Here is a 13,708-nt window from a genome sequence, read left to right on the forward strand (position 1 = left end):
ACAAAGAGAATAAACCCTGCTCTCCCCAAAGCCAGAGAAAATCAAATCTGGGCCGTGCAGCCTGAGCAGGAGAGGGGTTTGCTGTCTCTTACGTCTCTGCTGCCCTGAGAGTCTGTGGTTGAGGTGAAGCTGGTCATCATAAAGGAAGAGATGATGTTGAAAATGGTCTTGGTGTGGACATCCTGTGATTCAGGCACACTATGAAGGTCATTGCCCTGATCCATGATTGTATCATCAAGGGGATGGTTAAACAATGGGGAACAGGAGAAACAGCAGAGTTTGAGAGTCAAGGAACATGTGTGGAGACCCTGGTGTGATGTGCTTTGTACTCATGCATGGCCTAACATGTGCTGGATAGCGATGGGACAGACCTTGCACCACTGCAGTGGCAGGATTCAGTCACTGGCCCAAAAGCACCAAATCTGTTGGAGTTGCCCTGAGAGGTGCCTGTCACACAACTGGTCTGAATGGGAACAGGGTTCCTGTGTTCCTGTGCTGTCCATGTCAGATGCATGCAGTTGTGCTGGACAGCCCTGGCACCTCTCATAGCACTACAGGCCTGTATTTGTAAATTAAATCATAACTCAGCTACCCTGAATAAGGTTAGGCAATGAAGGGATGCAGATGAAACAATTGCCATATGTAGAAAATACAGCTGATGGAGAACAGAAAAAGGCACATTTGGATCTGCCAGTACCACACGACTCCATTTGGTCGGATTAAATCCTCTATAGGCTGCCCTGGACATAAGGAATTGTCACAGGTTCAGTTGTCCGACGTGGGCACTTTCTGTCATTTAAGTTGGCCAAAGGAATTTCGCACCAGTCTCCAAGAAGATGCCCCCAGGTGCTGCCCTCTGTGAACTGCTCCGTTAGAGCTTGCAGTTATCTGCGTGCATCTTGGTCACCTCTGGAACCAAATATGTCACCAGGTATCTGTGTCTGAACATGTTCCTCCTGCCTTCCATCTCCGTTAACTAGCAAGAGAGCTGAGACAAGGAGCTCCTGTGCAGGAGCCTATTTTGCACACAACTGATCTGAGGAAAGACGAATCCTGCCTCCTGTGGGTTTGTGGTGTGCATGAGATAGAGCTAGCTCCTCTTTTGGCTGTAAGGACTACAAACTCAGCATGAGAAGCCTCCATTGACTCAGCTGAATCCCTTCCCTCAGAACAGGTAAAGGAGATTCCTCCCTGACATTGTCTGGTGTCCGGTCTAAAAATAATAAAACAAAAAGGGTGTTCTTGGAGCTAAAGCTGTCTCTGATTGAGAAAATCAACTGCTGGGAAGAAGTTTGTCTCCCCAGCTGAAGGTCAGAAAATAAGTAGTTACATCAGCCTGTTTCACAGCAGGTTCCTCTGGAGCCCCAGGGACACCTGGAGGGAGGCCAGAGGGGACAGAGAAAGTGCCACCTTGGGCTGCTCCTGTGCTGCTGAGCTGGGCTGGGCTCCTGGGACACAGGGAGCTCATGGCAAGCGGCAGCGCTGCAGAGAGACAGCTCTGCCCAGGAGCAGCTCCTCTGCACAGCGCAGCAGGGCTGAGGGCTCTGCCTGCAGCACGGAGGGGAGAGGAGCCAAAGAGAGAGGTTGAAAGCAATGTAGGGTGGTAGGTTGCTGAGTGCTCAATGAGAGACAAATCTTCAGAGTCATAACATGGTAAGTCTCTGCATGTAGGACAATGTAGCTGCATTTCCTGGAGAGATCTGCAAAAGCTGAAACATTACATGACTGGTGGGACTTGTAAGAAAGTTTCTCCTTTCTTTTCTGGTGTGGAGAAGGAGGACACTCTCTAGAACAGGTGTTCCCTGCTGCAGCATCCGTGGGAGAGGCCATGAAAGCTGCTTTCTCCCAGGGATGGCTGCAGGGGTGTGAAGCTGGGTGAACACTCAGGTGTACCCAGGGCTGTCCTGCAGAGCTCAGCGCTCAGCCTGCCCGGGGAGATCCCAGTAACATGGAGGGGAGAAGCTCTGGGTGGAAGGAGCGACCTCTAACAGGACAGGGTCCTTCTGCTCTCAAAAGGGTGCTGTGTGTGCCAGGGCTGCTCCAGATCACCCACAGGGCACTTCTGACAGTTCCTTCCTCCTTTTGAGGACCTTCCATTTGAGAGTAAGGTCCAGGCAGGAGTTACCTGGAAAGGAAGGTTTTGCTTTAGCCTTCGGTTCATGCTGGGGGGGTGTAAAGGGGAAAGGAGCTGGTAACTTCAGAGAAGTGACTGAGACTCTTGAACCATTAAGTGGTGTGATCCTTAGGTCTGCTAGGAACACAAAAAACTGCTGCACCTATCCCTCAGCCTACAGATATCACCAGCATCAACTTTGCTGGCAACACCACAGTTTGTCTGACCTGCTCTTTACCACCTGCAAGCAGGGAGGTGTCCTTAGACAGTACCCTCCCAGGGGGGGTTTTCTGACAGGCAGAACTGAACACATAGATGGTGGGATGGGATCCCTCAGAAATTACTGTGAGGAAAATGATGTGGGGACAGAGAAGCAGGTGGAAATGGTCAACAAAGCAGAGAGGTGGGCAGGAAAGAAGACAATACAAAACGGTGAAGTCATGGAAATGAGAACTGGGAAAACTCCCTGTCATCCCCTTCCATGCAGAGCACTTCCTCTGAGCAAGCCCCCCTGGCCTCTTCTCTGACCCAGCCAAGTCTGTGTCCTCATGGCCGTGGGACACAAGGCAGTAGCCACCCACTCTGCAGCCAGAGCTTCGACAGAGGAGAGGTGCCTCTCTCCAGGTAGCACCCATTTCCCTCTGCAGAGCACAGGGTGAGTGTGATGCCTCACAGCATTGCTGGCTGTGAGGCTGCCTCCATGGCTGGTTACGGTGATGACTTTCTTAAGTGTCTTTGTCTCTCTTCTTGCCTCCCTTGGCAGAAGAATCCTGGTGCTGCTGCTCCTTTTCCCACCTGTCCGTGCTGCTCCTGCTCCTGCTCTTGGGCTTTGTGGGGTTGGGCGAGTTTCAGATACAAACCCTTTGAGCCTTGCTAGAAAAGGGTCTGCATGGGAGTGAGGAGCCCCAGCCCGCCTCTAACCTGTGAAGCTCCAGGAGATGTGGGCTGTGGGCTTGGGCAGTGAATGACTGTTCCCAGAGGAGATCCTGCCTGTAAGACACTTTGACCATTTCCCTGCAGTGTCCTGAGAGGCTGTGCACTTGACACCAGACACCACTGTCTCACAGTATCTTTGTGATCTGTGAGATGCCCCTAAAGAAGCCCCAGAGGTGCTAAGGCTGTGGAAATGGTGTTGAGCAGCTGTATACGGGCAGCTGAAAGGAGCCTGTGTGTCTTGACTAGACGGGGAGTGTGTCTTCCACCCTCAGGTACCCTGTGACAGAGGGAGAAGTTTGGAGATCTGAAGCTTAAGTCCAGATGTCTCTACCCTCAGCAGGGTCACGTTTCTTTGAAGGACAACCTACGACTGTGATCATCCTCCATCTCAAGCACATAGAAGCAATGAGGAGCTGGGAACAAGACTGACAGATAGCCCAGCTCCCCTCAGACTGCACTGAGTGACAGTGAGCATTTTACCACTCAAGTTTCATGATAGAAATGCTGCGGATTTCTACCTTTGAAGAAGACTCCACAGGTAGGACAGGACTATCTAAAAGAAAAAATGAGAAAAAAAATTTACTTTCTGCCTTGAAAAGTGTCTCTGAACTTTTCACTTGCTTTTCCTTCTTCACCAGTCTGTCATCATCAGAGGCAGAAAATGTCCAATGCTCCATCACCCAGTTCCTCCTCCTGGCATTCACAGATACACGGGAACTGCAGATCCTGCACTTCTGGCTCTTCCTGGGCATCTACCTGGCTGCCCTGCTGGGCAACAGCCTCATCATCACCACCATAGCCTGTGACCAGCACCTCCACACCCCCATGTACTTCTTCCTCCTCAATCTCTCTGTTCTTGACCTTGGATCCCTTTCCACCATTCTCCCAAAAACCATGGCAAATTCCTTCTGGGACACTAGGGCTATTTCCTATGTAGGATGTGCTGTATAGGTCTTTTTCTGTCTGTTCCTGGTCACAGCAGAATATTCTCTTCTCACAGTCATGTGTTATGACCGCTACGTTTCCATCTGCAAACCCCTGCACTACAGGACCCTCCTGGGCAGCAGAGCTTGTGTCCACATGGCAGCAGCTGCCTTGGCCAGTGGGTTTCTCCATGCTCTGCTGCACATGGCCAATGCATTTTCACTACCCCTGTGCAAGGACAACGCACTGAATCAGTTCTTCTGTGAACTTCCCCAGATCCTCAAGCTCTCCTGCTCACACTCCTACCTCAGGGATTTTGCACTACTTGTGGTTACTGTCTGTTTATTCTTTCTGTGTTTTGTGTTCATTGTGGTGTCTTATGTGCAGATCTTCAGGGCTGTGCTGAGGATTCCCTCTGAGCAGGGACGGCACAAAGCCTTTTCCACGTGCCTCCCCCACCCCGCTGTGGTCTCATTGTTTGTCAGCACTGGCATATTTACCTGCCTGAAGCCCCCGTTCATCTCCTCTCCATCCCTGGACCTGGTGGTTTCTGTTCTGTACTCGGTGGTGCCTCCAGTAGTGAACCCCCTCATTTACAGCATGAGGAACCAGGAGCTCAAGGAGTCCATCAAGAAAGGGATTTCATGGATATTAGTCGATGTTGAATAAATTTTCAGTGATTCGCCACAAACGACTTCTAGTGTATCCCAGTTAGACCTGTACTCTATTTCTAGTTTTATCCTTTTTATTTTGTTAGCTTTACCTATATTTTTATTTGCAGTTATGATGTTCCTACATAAACATTTTTATTCAGCTTACACTCTTGAGAAATGAACCCAGTACAAATGATTTTTAAACACCTGAAACCTCTATATTTTTTTTTTTTCTAGCATTGTTTCAGAGCTGACTTTTTCATTGCCTCTCTGTAATAAAATGACATCTCCCCCTTGCAGTTTCTCTAGATTTGGCTGTTATTCCATAAGCTGATATCAACAACAAGCCCAGGAATTTTACCCCCCCAAACAACCAGAGTGAAAAGCTCATTGTCACATTGGCAGCTATTACAGAACAAGGTTTGGATTTAGGACACATCCCTTCTTGTCTGTTGACAGTGGAGATGGTGAATGTTCGCTGAGATAGGGTCAGACTGCACTGTCCCAGTGCATGATGGGGCAGAGGACATCCTTTAGGAGAAGAATCAGGAGGTGCCCAGAGAGCCCATGAGATACACGTGAACCATGTGTGCCTGAGGTGGGCAGTGACTAGAGTCCAAGGAGTGAGAGATCACCCAGTGTGGCCTCAACCAAAAGGAACGCCAACCTGACACAGACCAGCTCCAACAGGCAACAGCACCTTCACAACCACCACACCACCAGCAGCGCTTACACAGCCATGAGCAGCACAACTGACCCTGTCCTGTTCTTCCTCTCAGACTGATCTGGTGTGAAGATTGCACAAGTGGTCCATACATCCTGCGCAGAACTTACCTGCTGTCTCGCACATTTCTGTGGTTCCTCCGCTGTGGATCCGGGCTTTGGGTCTGCCCAGACTGAGAGATATTACTGACTTGGCCATTCCAACCCTGGGTCTCTCCAGATCCTGGTGTCCTCCTCCTCCTTGCTATCATCACTTAGAATTGACCAGGAAAGCATGTGCGTACCTTCATACCCAAACACACACACAATAGAGAGCCCACTCACATAGCAAATAGCCAGGAGCAGAGTTTAGTTTTGTAGTTTAACCCTGACAGGCAGCTCAGCACCACACAGTCTCTCACTCACTGCCCCACAGCAGGATGGGGTAGAGGACTGGAAACACAAAAGCCCCTGAAGCTCTGCCAGTTCAGATGCCCTGGGCACCTCTGCCCAGGCTCTACCCGCAGCTCCCAAGGGTCTCCGGTCTCCTACAGGTTCTAGGCCTATGGTTGGACCGTAGAGCTCTGTCCTCAACCCTGAGAAATTTCAAACATTATGAGCACCTTTAAATCAACTTAAATGATTGAATTAGTTCAATAATATGTCTGAGCTTTTCCCATTATTTCAAATAGGGGATTTCTCAGGATCTGTATTAGGAACGAGAGATGAAATATTGATATTTCCCTGTCCTTGCATCACCAGTTGAACAGGGAGCTGCTGGGTAAGCTCAAGTGGAAGAGAAGAGTTTACAGATCATGGAAGGAGGGGCTGGCCACTTGGGGAGAATATCAGGCTGTTGTCAGAGGGTGTATGGAGGCAACTAGGAAATCTAAGGTCTCCTTAGAATTAAATCTGGTGAGAGGGGTCAAGGACAACAGGAAGAGCTTTTTCCAATACGTGGCAGATAAAACTAACACCAGAGGCAATGTGGGCCCACTGATGAACGAGGTGGGTGCCCTGGTGACAGAAGATACAGAGAAGGCAGAGTCACTGAACGCCTTCTTTGTCTCTGTCTACTCTGCCAAAGGCTGTCCTGAGGAGCCCCATGCTGCTGAGGCCCCAGAGGAAGGCAGGACAATGGAGGAGTTTGCCTTGGTTGATGAGGACTGGGTTAGGGAACAGTTAGGCAATCTGGACATCCATAAATCCATAGGTCCGGATGGGATGCACCCACAGGTGCTGAGGGAGCTGGCTGAGGTCATTGCTGGACCGCTCTCCATCATCTTTGCCAAGTCTTGGGAAATGGGAGAGGTGTCTGAGGACTGGAGGAAAGCAAATGTCACTGCAGTCTTCAAAAAGGGCAAGAAGGAGGACCCAGGTAACTATAGACTGGTCAGCCTCACCTCTGTCCCTGGGAAACTGATGGAATGACTTATCCTTGGTGCGATCTCAAGGCATATCAGGGATAAGAGAGTCATTAGGGGCAGTCAGCATGGCTTCACCAAATGGAAGTCATGCTTGACCAAGCTCATTGACTTTTATAAGGACATAACAAGATGGACGGATGATGGCAGAGCGGTGGATGTGGTCTATCTTGATTTCAGTAAAGCATTTGACACAGTTTACCACAGCATCCTCACAGCTAAACTGAAGGAGTGTGGTCTGGACGATCGGGTAGTGAGGTAAACTGTGAACTGGCTGAAGGGAAGAAGCCAGAGAGTCGTGGTCAATGGGGCAGAGTCCAGTTGAGGCCTGTATCCACTGAAGTGCCTCAAGGGTCAGTACTGGGGCCTGTATTATTCAATATATTCATCAATGATTTGGATGAGGGAATAGAGTGACTGTCAGCAAGTTTGCTGATGACACCAAGCTGGGAGGAGTGGCTGATATACCAGAAGGCTGTGCTGCCATCCAGAGACCTGGACAGGCTGGAGAGTTGGGTGGGGAAAAATTTAATGAAATATAACAAGGGAAAGTGTAGAGTACTGCATCTGGGTATGAACAACCCCAGGTTCCAGTATAAGTTGGGGAACAACCTGTTAGAGAGCAGCATAGGGGAAAGGGATCTGGGGTCCTGGGGACAGCAGGGTGAGCATGAGCCAGCACTGGGCCCTTGTGGCCAGGAAGGCCAATGGTACCTGGGGTGGATTAGAAGGGGGTGGTCAATAGGTCAGAAAGGTTCTCCTGCCCATCTACTCTGCCCTGATGAGACCACGTCTGGAACAATGTGTCCAGTTCTGGGCCCCTCAGTTCCAGAAGGACAGGGAACTGCTGAAGAGAGTCCAGTGCAGGGCAACAAAGATGCTGAAGGGAGTGGAGCATCTCCCATGTGAGGAAAGGCTGAGGGAGACTGAGGGGTGTTCTCACTCATGTTTACAGATATATAAAGGGTAAGTGTCACGAGGATGGAGCCAGGCTCTTCTCGGTGACAACCAATGATAGGACAAGAGGTAATGGGTACAAACTGGAAAACAAAAGGTTCCACTTAAATATGAGAAGAAACTTCTTCTCAGTGAGGGTGACAGAACACTGGAACAGGCTGCCCAGGGAGGTTGTGGAATCTCCTTCTCTGCAGACATTCAAACCCACCTGGACACCTTCCTGTGTAACCTCATCTGGGTGTTCCTGCTCCAGCAGGGGGATTGGACTGAATGAGCTTTCCAGGTCCCTTCCAATTCCTGACATTCTGTGATTCTGTGATTCTGTGATACTCTTACTCTGTGTGTTTCATCTCCCTCACATTCCAGTTATTTTCTCCTGGCCTGATAAATTCACCATGTCTTTTAATTGTGTGTATGTTTAAATTTCCTATCTGTCTGCCAAAAATATTTCTTGTATAATTCTCCCTTTTGGAAGGTGGACCTCATTGGACCCAGTTTAGACTTGACATAGAGCTGAGGCATCTGTTTTATCTTTTTGTTAAATCTTATCACCTTTTAATTTGTGTGTCCAAAAATAAGAAAAACCTTTTTGTGCCTGTTTGCAGCCAGTTCTCTAATGAGAGCAGGTGGAAATTAGTGGAAAGGGGCTTTAACATCCATTTGCAGACTTCAGTGGAGAAGTCTGATGTAGGGAAAAGTGATGTAAGTTCCAGATGTGTGATGACAGAAAGTGTGGGGTTGGGAGGTGAGGAGCAAGGTTGTCCACACTGTATCAGACCTCAAAGGACTGCTTTTCCAGTCTGTCCAGACCTCCTTAGGAGACAGTCTGGATCAATATCAATTAGAAAATACTGCTATCACCTCATCCATAAACTGAAAAATAATTAAAAAGGTCCTTAAATATGAAAATAAAAATTATAAAATGCTTACAGAACTCTTCCTCTTTAGCTAGACTCCTAAAACCTCTCTAATTAACTGTACAAGTCTTGAAGACTTTAAGAAAATCATCGTAGAGACACAGATCCTTAGGGCTTTCTCAACTTTCATGAACCCCATGATGCATTTGGTGCTTAGTCCATGAACCTCAGATACTGAGAGGAGACTGAAAAAAACCTCTCAAGGACATAAAGTCAGAAGCAAATGCCAAAGTATCTCACTGTATTAACTGGCCCAGCTGAGGGCAATTGCTGACAAACTCTCCTTATGGACTCATTAGAGCAGATACTTGGAGGCCATGATGGTAGATAGGCAAAGGTAACATACAGACAATTCTGATGCTGAGAAAAGATTTGGTTTGATTTATGAGGTAGAAAGGCCAAGCCCTCACCCCAGCCCCTGGGAAGGCAGATCCTGTCCCTCATGTGTGGCTCTTCCTGGGGCAGTGGGATGTGAGATGTGAAAGACAACAGTCTGACACCTCCCTATGGGGCTGCAATGAGGCAATGAGGCCCCTCTTCCATGAGGACAACATGTAACCTTACAGGTCTAAGTGGCAGAGACCACTGCCATGGCCAAGTGGACAAAGATCTCTGTTCTGTGGTTGCCTTCCAGCCCTACCAGAGCCCTTGGCCATCTCCACCACAGACTGTCTTACACTGTCACACCCCTGTCTTCCCTGCAGGCTACAGACACCCATCTCTCTTCCCTACCCTGCTCTCACCCCAGCATTTCTGTACCTTCACTGATGTGTCTCCACCCTCCTTGGCTGTTCTGTGAAACACAAAACAATGGGCTGATCGCAGACTCTCTCTGGGTGACCTCTTGCACCACAGTGTGTCCTTCAGGTGACATTTTTATCTCCTCATGCCCTGTCTCCACATTCCAACAAGCACTTTGCAGCAGTTTTTCTCTCTCTTCTGCTGTTTCCTATTACCAAACAAAGCTCCATCATCTCAGAATCCATCCTTTAAGTATATGACCCTTCCCATCAGCCTGCTTGTGGTCTACCAGTTGACCAGAAAGAAGTATCTTCACCATGACCTTCCAAGCCATGTGCCTGCTGTTGGCCTTTCAGCTTCTTAGACAAGACTAAAGACATGTGCTTGCTGCAGATAAAAGTCAAATGATTGTCGCCCTCCAAGCCCATGCACCTGCTGGTCATCGTTCAGCTTCTCTGATATGCCAGTCCTGCAAGGTGCCACATGGCTACTCCAGAATAACTCTGCTCTGCCCCCAAGGGGTCAAACTGCTGTGTAGGGTAGGGAGAGGGGTTGAAGGTGATGGGAATTGAGCATGGGAATGAGATCTATGGGGGGTTAGGTGTTAATTTAGGGATTAGGGATTAGAACTCACTCTTCAGGGTTAGGATTTAGGCATCTTGCGTTCTGCTTAGGTGTGTGGTTAGTGTTAAGGGTACGGGCTAGCTTCATGAGTTAGGGTTTTTTTTTAAGGTTGTGGTGAGGGCTAAGGTTAAGACTGGTATTTTAAGACTAGGGATACAGGCTGGGGATTTAAGTGAGTAAAAGGATAAGAGTAAGAATAAGGGGTTATGGGTTTGGGATTTGGTTTAGAGGTATATTTTGAGCTTAGAGTTTAGCATAGTGGATTAGTGTCAGGGTGAGGACTAGCATTTAGGGGTAAGGTTAGGGTTTAAGATTACTGCTTAGAACCCAGGTAAGGGCCTAACATGAATGTTTCCACAGTCAGTGCCACAGCAGCATCATTGTTACCTGAATCCCTCAAAATCTTTCATCATTGTTGGCCAAGCCATTCTTTTTTCTTCCAAATCTCCAGTCTCTCTTGTCCCAGTTCCCCTTGACCTTCCCAAATCTGTCATCATCTTGGGACCATCTTTCTGATGACCTTCATGACTTCTAAGTATTTGCCTTCCTGCTGCTGGTCAGTCAGGATCTGCCTGACTCCAGGACTGTCTGGAATCCCACCTGGAGAGTTAGGAATAATTCATAATAATTCAGACCAACAGTTAATTTTTAAGGTGACTAAATTTTGCTGATTTTGGAGGTGGTTGATGTTGAAGGAGGTTGACTGAACTCAATTGCTTGGTTTCAGGCTGATCCATTGTCTCAGACCAATCTCTCCTATTGTCTCTGTGGATGATGAGATGGGAAAGTCCTTGGACCACCCAGGGGACTAATGACTGAAGTGCTCTGGTTGCACAACAACACAGCTTTGTTTCACCACCTCAAACTCGCCATCTCCTCCTCTCCCTCTCCTCCCCTTGCTTTTTGAATCATCCTGGTTTTGGAGCGGTCTGCTCTACTCCTTTCTATGTCTAAAAACAAATGTAAAGATGAAGGGAGAAACAGCAGTCTTTATTGTATATGTGTGGGGTTTTTTGTTCTTCCTTCTGCTAGATGTGCATTTTGATTTAAAAAACTTAATAACTTCAGAAATCAGAGATTTGAGACTTTGCAACAGGTGCCTGTGAGAATTTGTTTTCCCAAGGCTCCCTCTATGTTCTATGGAGACAGGAGAAAACTCTCAAGGCTGGGTCCTCCCAACCTATAACTGACATGCAAAAGAAAAGTTATGAATCTCTTCCAGTCACTCTTCTCTTGCTCTGCATTTAGGTCAGGACACTTGATACCAAGAGCAATGAGCAACTGTTCGGAAGCAACTGCATTTCAGTGCAGATGAGACTGTGTGGAACCATAACAAATTTCAGTCATTATCTGGAGTACTAAAGAAGACAAGTTATACTTATTCCCTATTCCACCCTCCCTTCCCCTTTCCTGAAGAAACAGAGAGCAAGAAGCTGTGGAGGAAAGCAAGGGATTACCAAAGGGATGCTTGATACTGCTTATTCTGAAATCAGTAGAGACTCAGGCTCCAAAAAAGCAAGTACTGAAAAGCAGCAAGAAGAGCTTTCAACATACATACATATTTGCTTTGTTTTGTTTTACTTTGCTTTGGATAGTTTAGTGTTTGTGCAATACAAGAGATGACTTAGGCACATAGGTGTGACATGTTTGGAATAGATCTGCATGAGTTTGGAGTTTGCAAGGAGTGGGGTACAATAGCTAACAGGCTGTTTAAAATTCTCTGTTCTGGAGAAAGAATTCTTCATGAGTGTTTGAAAAAGGTAGAAAGAAGACAACAAATTCTCTGAGACTCTAACTGAAATGTGATACAGAAAAATCAGGGTGTGAGAAATGCTTGAAGAACTATCTGTAATTGTGTAATATAGGAAGACGGCAAGAAAGGAAAGAAGCAGAGAAGGAAGTGTAGAACCTTTCATCCTGCTGTGAAGTTATCACACTTGCTTTTTGCTGTGCTCCTGTCTCGACAGGATAAACTGAAATTCAGCATGGGACCAGAAAATACAACCACAGTTACTGAGTTCATCCTAGAGGGTTTCTCAGGGCTTGATCAAAGACTACAGCTCTTTCTCTGTCTGGTCTTTCTGCTCATGTACCTGACAACAGTGGTGGGGAATGCTACCATCATTCTCCTGGTGTGTGTGGATCACCGCCTACAAACCCCCATGTACTTTTTCATCAGCAATCTGGCCTTCCTGGAAATCTATTTTACATCCTCTACAAGCATCCAACTGTTTGTAATCCTGAGTTCTGGCAGGAGAACAATCTCACTAAGCATCTGCTTTGCCCAATCCTATTTCTATTTAGCACTGGGCTGTACAGAGCTTGTTCTACTTGTTGTCATGTCCTTTGACCGCTATGTTGCCATCTACCAACCTTTGCATTATGCTGCCATCATGAAGCCTCAGCTCTGCATCCACCTCGTTGTTGCTGCTTGGGTCACAGGCTTCACACTCTTGAGTTACTGTCTGGCCCTCTCCTACAGGCTGACTTTTTGTGGCTCAAACAAAATCCATCATTTCTTTTGTGACAGCTCCCCCTTACTCGAACTGTCCTGCTCTGACACCAGCCTGTTTTGGAAAATGGACTCTGTTTTCTTTTCATTTATTATTCTGAGTTCCTTATGTTTAACTCTGGCATTTTACATGTGCATCCTTTTCTGTATTCTACATCTTCCAGCAGCATCTGGGAGGAAAAGAACTTTTTCTACATGTTCTTCCCATCTCATCACCTTGGCAATTGCATATGGGAGCTGTGTTGCTCTCTACGTGTGTCCTTCAGAAGGTGTTTCCTTGGAGAACAACAGGATCATAGCTTTGCTGAATACCGTCCTGTACCCATTCTTAAATCCATTCATCTTCAGTCTTAGAAACAAGACTGTGATACTGGCCCTGAAAGAAGCCATTGCCCGTACAATAACTCAGCTTTTCCCCTAATCATGAGGCATTTCTGGACAGCAATTCCAGTGATCTGCTATCATATGTTAAATAATATCAATGTATATGGATGTAACCTCAAGACAGAGATACCTCAGGAGATTTACAGGATCACAGAATCATTTCAATTGGAACAGACCCTCGGGATCATCGAGTCCAACCACAACCTAACCTAACCTAATTCTAGCACTAAGCCATGCCCCTAAGAATCTCATCTAAATGTCTTTTAAACACCTTCCGGGGTGGTGACTCCACCACTTCCCTGGGCAGCCTGTTCCAACACCTGACAAATCTTTCTGTGAATAATTTTTTCCTAATATACAATATAAACTTCCCCTGGTGCAACTTGATGACGTTTTCTCTTGTTCTATGTTGTTGGATTGTGTTAAGTGATAAGGAGCTCCTCTGCACACACACAGAGAAGGTACTAACAATGGCAAGAGGAGTAATTCAGTTTATATCCTGCCCCAGCTGCTCCCAGCACCATCGCTGGGGAGCCACCAGCTCACCACGAGCCCATCTCCAAAACCAAGAAGAGCACAGAGGCTCAGTGGCAAGTCAGAACCCAAATTACAGGCTACCGAGGATGAAACATCTTGTCCCAAGGTTGTCCTGGGAAAGCCATCAGCCTCCTTGTCCAGGTGTGAAGCCCATCAAGAGGAGTCACTGAGAGTAGCTCTCTGGATCACCATTTGGACTAAGGGAATTGTTGCCTAGGGGTGCAGGACACATTAAGGGATGGAGGGGAAGAGCATTTTTGGGTTACACAGAACTTTTCATGGGA

General features: G+C 47.4%; 1 protein-coding gene and 1 pseudogene across 1 annotated transcript; both read left to right on the top strand.

The window, feature by feature from the left end:
* Positions 1-2,496: 2,496 nt before the first annotated feature.
* Positions 2,497-4,642, top strand: LOC136103256 (olfactory receptor 14J1-like; annotated as a pseudogene).
* A 7,150-nt stretch (positions 4,643-11,792) lies between these two features.
* On the top strand, positions 11,793-12,924 carry LOC136103121 (olfactory receptor 6E1-like). The gene has a single exon (XM_065841015.1). It carries the CDS (start codon positions 11,977-11,979, stop codon positions 12,922-12,924), a length of 948 nt encoding a protein of 315 aa, XP_065697087.1. The 5' UTR covers positions 11,793-11,976.
* The last annotated feature ends 784 nt before the right edge of the window (positions 12,925-13,708 follow it).

The sequence above is a fragment of the Patagioenas fasciata genome, chromosome 7, assembly GCF_037038585.1.
Source record: "Patagioenas fasciata isolate bPatFas1 chromosome 7, bPatFas1.hap1, whole genome shotgun sequence".
Taxonomy (NCBI): domain Eukaryota; kingdom Metazoa; phylum Chordata; class Aves; order Columbiformes; family Columbidae; genus Patagioenas; species Patagioenas fasciata.

Coding starts and splice junctions, on each gene's coding strand:
- LOC136103121 (XM_065841015.1), top strand. CDS start 11,977: ATGGGACCAGAAAATACAACCACAGTTACTGAGTTCATCCTAGAGGGT.